At 40.1% G+C, this 10,256-nt stretch overlaps 1 protein-coding gene across 1 annotated transcript; it reads left to right on the top strand.

Moving 5' to 3' along the window:
• Nucleotides 1–1,364: 1,364 nt before the first annotated feature.
• LOC116522034 (vomeronasal type-2 receptor 26-like) lies at nt 1,365–9,782 on the top strand. Its single transcript, XM_032236619.1, has 4 exons — nt 1,365–2,141; nt 6,294–6,521; nt 6,874–7,000; nt 8,878–9,782. The coding sequence occupies exons 1-4, from the start codon at nt 1,365–1,367 to the stop codon at nt 9,780–9,782; spliced, it is 2,037 nt and encodes a 678-aa protein (XP_032092510.1).
• Nucleotides 9,783–10,256: the final 474 nt, after the last annotated feature.

Below are 10,256 nucleotides of genomic sequence, written 5' to 3'. Positions count from 1 at the left end.
GCAAGTAAATAATGAGTATTGAATAATGAGGATAAGTAAACATTATGATTAATAGACTTGGATGATAATCTGGTCACAAATGTGATGGTTACCTGATGTTTATAATGCTTGATATTATTAACTAAATATAGATAAAACCAAATAGAGCGTTTAATTAAATAATGGAAAATGTTTAATAAGGATATGTGAAGAATATGGTGAATAGATTTTGAGAATAATAGTTTCCAGTTTATTGGTATTTGTATGCTGCCCACTCCCAGGGGACTCTGGGTGGCTTACAGAGAAACAAGGGAATTAAAGTTAAAAATAGAAATATAAACATTTTAAAAATACACAACATACATACACTTAAAATGGGGCTGGATCTTGATCAACAGCCCCAGGCCTGTCGGAACAGCCAGGTCTTAGCGGCTTTATGGAAGGCCGGAAGAGTAGTGAGGGTCAGGATCTCTATGGGGAGATCATTCCATAGGGCCGGTGCAGCAACAGAGAAGGCCCTCCCCCGGGGGGTCGCCAGCCGACATTGACCCGCCGATGGTACCCGGTGGAGGCCCAATCTGTGTGATCTAATCAATCTTTGGGAGGTAAATGGCAGGAGGCGGTCTCTCAGGTAGCCAGGTCCTAAACCAGTAATGACTAGCACCTTGAAGTCTGTCCGGAGACCAATGGGAAGCCAGTGCAGCTCGCGGAGGATAGGTGTAACATGGGTGTTTCTAGGTACACCCATTATCGCTCATGCGGCTGCATTCTGGACCAACTGCAGTCTTCGAGTACTCTTCAAGGGCAGCCCCATGTAGAGCGTGTTACAGTAATCCAGTCTTGAGGTGACGAGGGTGTGAGTGACCATCCGAAGGGCCTCCCGGTCCAGATAGGGTCGCAACTGGTGCACCAGGCGAACCTGGGCAATGACCCCCCTGGTCACAGCCAACAAATGATGTTCTAACATCAGCCGTGGATCCTGGAGGACTCCCAAATTGCGAGCTCTCTCTGAGGGGCGTATAACTTCGCCCCCAGGCTAAGAGATGGAATAACTGGACCATCCTTGGGAGGGAGCATCAATAGCCACTCAGTCTTGTCGGGATTGAGTGCAAGCTTGTGATAGCTACTGTATGTATAAGAGTTATTATTTGTCTTTAAAAGAGATTATACCCAGTCAATACACTGCCATTGTGGATATGGAAATTTTATATATAACAAAAAAAATTGTATAATAAAAATAATATTTAAAAAAGGAGAAAGTACATTTCTCAGGTTAGTTGAGGCACTCCAACCAGAAGAACCAACTGCACATTTTATTTTAGCTCGCTTATGGCTCCTTTGCTCCGAAGAAGCACAAAGCAAAGATGGCTGCTCCCTTTTACCACATGGCTCCCAACGAAAGCCTTCAGCTTGTGGGGATCATCCATTTGCTGAAGCACTTTGGATGGACGTGGGTTGGCCTCTTAATTCTGGATGACGAAAGTGGAGACAATTTCCTTGAAGCCCTGGACCCACTTTTTTCTGAGAACAGGATCTGTGCTGCTTTTGTGGAGAGAATGCCCAAGCAAGCCTTTTTTTCTATGTTTCAAAATGAAATTGTGGATAGGATAAATATTTATTGGCTGAACATCAAAATCAATACCTTCCTCTTCTATGGGGAAAGCACCACAGCAATGCTCCTGTTTATGTTCCTTAAATATGGGTTTTCTTTGAAACTATTGGGGAAGATGTGGATTCTAACAGCTCAAATGGATTTGACCTTAACAAGTCTTCACAGACCGTCAGATCTGCAAATATTTGATGGAGCTATTTCCTTTGCTATTCATTCCAACGAACTGCCAGGTTTTGGAGAATTCCTTAGGGACGTCAAACCATTCCAGACGCAACGAGATAGTTTGCTGAAAGAGTTCTGGGAACAAAGCTTTGATTGCTTCTTTTCAGGAAGTAATAAACCAGCGGAAAGTGATGAGGCATGCACTGGGAAGGAAGAGCTAAATCACCTTCCCCGGCATTTATTTGAAATGACTGGCCACAGTTACAGTATCTACAATGCAGTCCATGGTGTAGCACATGCTCTTTATGGTATGAATATACATCCATCCAAATATAAAAGAGTAGCTGAAAGTATGAGGAACGAATTTCAAGATCAAGCGACATGGAAGGTAATAACTAGTGAATCAAAGTTCTTCATTGTCAGCATAAGAATAGAACAGAGCAGAAGAGAGAATAGAATATAATAGAACAGCATAGCATAGCATAGAATAGAATAGGACAACAATGAGTAGAGTAGGGTAGGGTAAGGTAAGGTAAGGTAGGGTAGGGTAAGGTAAGGTAAGGTAGGGTAGGGTAGGGTAAGGTAGGGTAAGTTAGGGTAGGGTAGGGTAGGGTAGAGTAGAGTAGAGTAGAGTAGAGTAGAGTAGAGTAGAGTAGAAGTGTATGATAGGATAGGACAGGACAGAATAGAACCCCAAAGTCTGAAGAGCTGAAGAAGCTTCTTGGATGAGAAGCGAAGCATCTTCAAAGAAAAACTGGAAAGTTTAGTTTGCATCTTGAAAAAGCACCTTCGGTCTTCATAGAAATGGCTTGTTCATATTATTATGAAAAAGCAAGAAGCTGTGATTTGATGTTAATGCCTTATTTTACTGCAACAGAGAGGGTCGGAAGGCAATGCTTCTTTTTCTTTCTCGTCTTTCCTCACTTCTCTTTCCCCTTTCTGCCCCTACTGTTTTTCTATTTATTTTGCATTTTGTGTTTTATAATACTTGACTACTCAATAAAAATGAAAAAGCACCTTTGGGACAACCATGACCTGGATGACTGAGATTCTCTATAGACAACTAGCAATAGAGTAGAATAGATTAGATTAGAATAGAATAGAATAGAACAGAATAAAATAAAATAGAATATAGGAATAGAATAGAATAGAATAGAGGAATAGAGTAGAGTAGAATAGAATAGAATATAGGAATAGAGTAGAATAGATTAGATTAGAATAGAATAGTATAGAATAGAATATAGGAATAGAGTAGAGTAGAATAGAATAGAATAGAATATAGGAATAGAGTAGAGTATAGTAGAATAGAATAGAATAGAATATAGGAATAGAGTAGAATAGAGTAGAATAGAGTAGAATAGAGTAGAATAGAGTAGAATAGAGTTGAATAGAATAGAATATAGGAATAGAGTGGGGTAGAGTATAGTAGAATAGAATAGAATATAGGAATAGAGTAGAATAGAGTAGAATAGAGTAGAATAGAGTAGAATAGAGTAGAATAGAGTAGAATAGAATAGAATATAGGAATAGAGTGGGGTAGAGTATAGTAGAATAGAATAAAATAGAATAGAATAGAATAGAATATAGGAATAGAGTAGAGTAGAGCAGAATAGAGTAGAATAGAGTAGAATAGAATATGATAGGATAGAATATAGGAATAGAGTAGAGTATAGTGGAATAGAATAAAATAGAATAGAATAGAATAAAAATAGAATAGAATAGAATATAGGAATAGAGTAGAGTATAGTAGAATAGAATAGAACAGAATAGAATATAGGAATAGAGTGGGGTAGAGTATAGTAGAATAGAATAGAATATAGGAATAGAGTAGAGTAGAGTAGAGTAGAGTAGAGTAGAGTAGAGTAGAATAGATTAGAATAGAGTAGAATAGAACAGAGTAGAATAGAATAGAGTAGAATAGAACAGAGTAGAATAGAATAGAGTAGAATAGAATTCTTTATTGAAAAGAAAGTCTTTATTGACTGGACACAAAATTAATTTGTCTCTGGTGCCTATGCTCTCAATGTACACAGAAACAATAAAGTAATATACTCATAAAATAACAATAGGAGAAGGTAGTAGGAAAGATGAGAAGGATAATAATAATGCAGCCCTATTACATGTGGAAATATCCTTAGACATAAGATAGTGCTGTGGAAATTAGATGTTCAGGAGAGTGATGGCACAAGGCAAAATCTATATTTGTGCCTAGCTGTTTTGGCATACAATGCCCAATAGCAGCATACTGAAGGGGTGAATTGAAACAGTTTATGTCCCAGTTGTGAGAAGTCTATAGATATTTCCTCAGCTCTGCTTCTGACTTGAACAATGTGTAGGTCCTCTATAGAAGGCAGGCTGGTTGCAACAGTCCTAACTATATCCATTGAAGTCTGTACCTGTCCTGTTTGGCTGCCGTACCAAACCAGACAGTTATAGAAGTACAAATAATTACTGCATGTATTACTTCCTTTTTCTCAAATTAGTGAGTGGGCTTTGTATAAAAGGACCCAGATTGTTGGGGGCAACATGCTGACTATGTAAAGCCACTTAGAGAGGGCTGTAAAGCACTATGAAGCGGTATATAAGTCTAAGTGCTATTGCAAAAGCCGCTTACTCAGTTCTAGAAATCGGTTGAAACGGAACACTGATAGAATTCTTTTCATTTGAGCAAGACAATGATATGATCTACTATGACAAAACAATTCACATTGTCCCAAACCATGGGTCAATGTTGTAGAGGTGTCTTCTCTGCCCTTCCCAGCAGTAATGGCTGAAGGTCTTCAGTTTTAGGTCGCTATGACACAAATATGGCATTCAAGTTGGGTGTTCAAGGCACCCAACTTGACATACCTTCAGCCTCATGTTCACCAATCTGGTTATGATCTTGCCAAGGCTGGATGGAGCATGGTTTCAAGATAGCAGAAGTGGCCTCTCTTCACAGATTGAAGCCAACAGCCTGTTCTGACCCCCCCCTCTTCATACACCAAAGCACGCCGAGACAAAAATACTTCAAGGATTTATTAACACACAGACTAGACCTTGGCAGCAATCCTGCACAGACCAGACCTTGGCAGCAATCCAGCACAGACTAACCTTGGCAGCAATCCAGCCTGCCAAGCTAGCCACGATAGCTTCTCCAGCTCTTAGTAAATACATTGATTCCTGCGACGAGCGTGTGGAAAGTCATTCCTTTTATAGTCTTGAGAGGAGCCTAATTACCACCAGCTGAGTTCAATTATCTCCTGTAACTGCGTAACTATTCTTTACGCCTATTAGCCCTCCATTGCCGGGCATCCAGGACCAACTCCCTTGTCTCCTCCCCACTGCTCCAATGCATGATGTCAGGATCACACTCCCTTGTCTCCTCCCCACTGGTCCAAGGCTCAGGTGCCTCCTGGTGGCCAATCAGCCTTTCTGCGCCCTGCTCGGAGTTGGAACCCTGTCCAGGGTCCTCCACATCCTCCAGAGCCGACTCATAGGGCCCCTCGAGTCTGGTGGTAGCTCCAACGGCTCCTGCTGGGCCACAACACCAGCCTTACTCATATTTTTGCAGGAAAAGATCAAGAGGGAATTTCAATGGAGGAAACCTGAAGCAACACGAGTGTCTCATTTCAAACTTTCAAGGTCCTAGCTTCACAAAGCAGCTACTAAAGGGGCATTTTGAACCTTGAAAGCAATGTGTCCAGTCCTAGTCACCAGAAAATGAGGCACTGGAGAAGGTTGAAAGATGAGTGACTTTGTAGCTTAAATATTATGAGGTTAAATGAACCGAGTGCATTTAGTCTAAAGAAGCTAAAACATAGGGCAACTTGATAACAGATTTTCAGAGGTTGAAGGGCTATTAGCTAGACAAACATGTGGGTTTATTCGCCATAACATCTGAGGGAACCCCAAGAGTTTATCCGTCTGAGTAATTTCTATGACCATGTCCCCATATTTTTCTCTGCTTTGCAACTTAATTTCCAGTACCAAAAGATAGCTCTCATAAGTAAGGTCAGATGTCAAAAAAAGCAACAGAAATGCTTGCTTCCAAATCTTATGATCAAGTCTTCAATGGATTGGATTTTGATATCATTCAGCTCCAGAAGTCATGCTCAGCTCTGATGTGTCTTATTTTACGTTTAAATTTTAAGTTTGTGGATGGTGATGTAGGTATCCGGTACAAACCATTATGATATCAATATGGTAAAATGTGATTTATGACACACCCTGGGGTTAGGGTTAGGCTGTAAATTTCATGGGGCCAGAGCTGTCTTCACTTGGGTACATGCTGACATGTTGCTTCTAATACATAATTGGATTTCTTTTGAAGCTTGGCTCGAGGCTCATGATTTAATTAGGTTCTGTCGGAACTGACAGCCATATTTTTTTCTCTTGTGAAAACCCGTAACGGTCAATTTTGCAAGTCCTAGTTAAAACTGATTGATAGAAAACTCATGCCAATTTCATTTCTATAGATATAATTTTCAGAAATATAAATTTCTTGACATTATCCATTGTCCCCCCCCCCCCTTCTTTGTTTCCTGTCCTTTTAATTTAGCTTCACTGGTTTCTTCAAGGCCTTTCATTTAATAATTCATTTGGAGAAACCGTATCCATCAACCACCATGGAGAAGTGCTTTCTGGATTTGATATTTCAAATGTGATCATGTTGCCAAACAACTCCTACCGGAAAGTGAAAATTGGAAAGATGGATCCCAAAGCAATCGAAGGAGAACAATTTGTGATTCATGAACATTTAATTGTGTGGCACAAAGATTTTGAGCAGGTATGGAGTTTGAAGTACCTGTATTTTCCCCCAAATAAGACACTGTCTTATTTGTGTTTTCCCGAATATAAGACCCTGTCCACCGTGAGCCTCGGTGGTGCAATGGTTAGAGTGAAATACTGCAGGCTACTTCTGCTTACTGCCGACTGTCTACAATTTGGCACTTCAAAACTCACCAGCCTCAAGGTTGACTCAGCCTTCCATCCTTCGAAGGTGGGTAAAATGAGGATCCAGATTGATGGGGGCAATATGCTGACTCTGTAAACCTCTTAGAGAGGGCTGCAAAGCACTATGAAGCAGTATATAAGTCTAAGAGTTATTGCTATTGTTTTTCCTCCTGGTTTATCAACAGGTCTTGCCCCGTTCAGTGTGTAATGACCCCTGTCCTGCTGGGTCTCAGAAGAAAAAGAAAGAAGGCGAGAAATTTTGTTGCTATGATTGTGATCCATGTTCTGATGGGAAGATGTCAAACATGTCAGGTAAATTATTCTATATTTTATTCTACTCTCTTCTGTTCTCTTTGGTTCTGTTCTGTTATCTTCTGCTCTCTTCTCTTCTCTTCTCTTCTCTTCTCTTCTCTTCTCTTCTCTTCTCTTCCCTTCCCTTCCCTTCCACTCCACTCCACTCCACTCTACTCTACTCTATGATATCTTACATTTTTTCACTGCAAAATTCACCAAATGGTAAATTATTTTTATTTACTAATGGTGCTGCATCTACATGTCAGATAAATTATTTTCTGTTTTAATCCACCCCACTCCATTCCACTCTATTCACTATTGTTCTATTCTATTCTAATCTGTCCTGTCCTATCCTATCCTATCCTATCCTATCCTATCCTATCCTATCCTATCCTATCCTATCCTACTACTCTATTCTACTCTACTCTACTCTACTCTACTCTATGACATCTTACATTTTTCACTGTAAAATTCACCAGTTGGTAAATTATTTTCATTTACAGATGGTGCTGATTTGCTTGCTTCATTTATTCCAATATTAATTCTCATACTAGAAGATTTCAGTTGGCTGGAAACAAAAGTTCCAGTAATACCCCAGTGAAAAGCTTTCAGCAAATTCCTAAAATGAACAAAAAGAACATTAGATTGAGGACAACTAGTGAGGAGGGAATGAATAAAGTATTGCAGGAGTGTGCAGAGGGGATGCAATCACTGAGATTTATTCCTGATTGGACATTGTACTTGATGCAAGTTCAGAGAAGATTCCTTGGGATAATTCTTACATGATTATTTAGGAACAGTTCAAGCCTGTTGGAGCTGAGGAAGTGGAGAAGGTTCTTAGGATTGTGAGCTTAATCACCTGTTTCCTAGATCAATGCCCAACTTGGGTTGTAAAAGTAGCCCAAAGACAAACAGACAGACAACCAGAGGGAGGGGAGATGTGGGGGGAGAGAGAGAGACAGACAGACAGACACATGGACAGACAGAGAGAGACAGAGAGAGAGAGAGAGAAAGGGAGAGACACACAGAGACACACAGAGAGAGGCAGAGAGACACAGAGAGAGAGGCAGAGAGAAACAGAGAGAGACAGAGAGAGAGAGACAGGGAGAGACACACAGAGAGAGGCAGATAGAAACACAGAGAGAGACAAACACACAGAGAGAGAGACAGAGAGAGACAGAGAGACAGAGAGAGACACACAGAGACACACAGAGAGACAGAGAGAGACAGAGATATTGAAACTCAGAGAAAAAAAGTAAAGCTTGACCACATGATTGATGTCCAATACCATGTTTTGGCATCCATGCAATAGATATGACACCATTTGAAAATGTGCCCGATTTCAATAGCAGTGTTTTAAAAAATAAAAGAGCTTCAATCAAACCTTTGTGCTTACTATTTGGCATTTTGAAATACCCCTCGTATGCCTCCATGCCGAAGACTTGGAAAAGGAAAGACTGAAGAAATCTTATGGTGCTCACAAAGTGTGATTACCACTAACACAGAATATTCCTACCTCAATAGCTTATTTTTATTCTCATCTAATGATCAAATCCAGTCCTTTTCAAAGTGAACTACATTAACAAGGGGGGATTCAAATCTAAGAATTCTGAAACCAAAATTCTGAGCTTTGTAGAGTGGGCTTTGTGTAGTTACCTTTGAAAATTATTGATCTAATCCAGTGGTTCCCAAACTTGGTAACTTTAAGACTTGTGGACTTCAACTCCCAGAATTCTCCAGCTAGTTCTTCTGGCTGGAGAACTCTGGGAGTTGAAGTCCACAAGTCTTAAACTTGCCAAGTTTGGGAACCACTGATCTAATCTAATATTTCATTTGGTGCTGCATCTATCATGAGGATTAGATTCCATGTTTCATAGCCTTTGTCTTATTTGCAGACACAATGGCCTGTTCTGAATGTCCAGAAGATCAATATCCAAGTAAGGACAAAGTTCGATGCATCTCCAAAATCATAACTTTCCTAGCTTATGAAGAAGCTTTAGGGATCAGTTTAGTTGTGGTTGCTGTTTTATTTTCAATCATTACCATGCTCATACTTGGAATATTTATCAAGTATAAGGACACCCCTATTGTTAAAGCTAACAACAAGGACCTCACCTACACTCTCCTTATCTCCCTTCTGCTCTGCTTCCTCTGCTCTTTTCTCTTTGTTGGAAAACCTCTCCAACTGATCTGCTTCCTGCGACAATCCGTGTTTGGCATTATCTTCTCTGTGGCCATTTCTTCTGTGTTGGCCAAAACCATCATGGTCATTGCAGCATTCATGGCCACCAAACCAGGGTCTGGCATGAGAAAATGGTTGGGGAAAAGACTGTCCATCTTAATTGTTTTTTCTGGCTCCTTCATTCAAGCAGGCATTTGCCTTGGGTGGATGATCAATTCTCCCCCGTTTCCAGAACTTAACATGAAATCAATGGCTGAAGAAATCATAGCAGAATGTAATGAAGGGTCTGTTGTGATGTTTTATCTTGTCTTGGGCTACATGGGGTTTCTGTCTGTGGTCAGCTTCATGGTGGCTTTCCTGGCTAGGAACCTGCCCGACACATTCAATGAAGCCAAGTTTATCACTTTTAGCATGCTGGTGTTTTGCAGTGTTTGGTTGTCTTTTGTTCCCACCTACTTGAGCACCAAAGGAAAGTATATGGTAGCTGTGGAGATCTTCTCCATCTTAGCCTCTAGTGCTGGGTTACTGGGATGTATCTTCTTCCCCAAATGCTATATTATTTTGCTGAGACCTGAGCTCAACAGCAAAGGACAACTTGTAAAAATTAAACATTTTTGACTATTAAAGCAACTTAGAACTGAGGAGAAATTTCCTGACAGTTAGAACAATTAATCAGTGGACCAGCTTGCCTCCAGAAGTTGTGAATGCCCCAACACTGGAAGTCTTTAAGAAGATGTTGGATAGCCATTTGTCTGGAATGGTATAGGGTTTCCTACCTAGGCAGGGGGCTGGACTAGAAGACCTCCAAGGTCCCTTCCAACTCTGCTATTGTATTGTATTAAATGGTAGCTGCATATATTTCTACTGTATTATTGTGTTTTATTATTGTATTACTGTGAAATGGAAATGTTAATCCTTTTCTAAGAATAAAGCAAGGCTTGTTAGCTCCAGCAATTTTACTAATATTTTATATGTATAACTTTACAACAGTGTTTGCTATTCTTATAGCAATATAAATAGTAACAGCATTTAGACTTATATACCACTTCATAGTGCTTTTCAGCCATGTCTAACCAGTTTTCAAAGACAGCA

This window comes from Thamnophis elegans, chromosome Z (genome assembly GCF_009769535.1).
Source record: "Thamnophis elegans isolate rThaEle1 chromosome Z, rThaEle1.pri, whole genome shotgun sequence".
Lineage (NCBI taxonomy): Eukaryota > Metazoa > Chordata > Lepidosauria > Squamata > Colubridae > Thamnophis > Thamnophis elegans.
The sequence above is the reverse complement of the archived record's forward strand: the minus strand, read 5'-3'. Positions and strand labels throughout refer to the sequence as shown.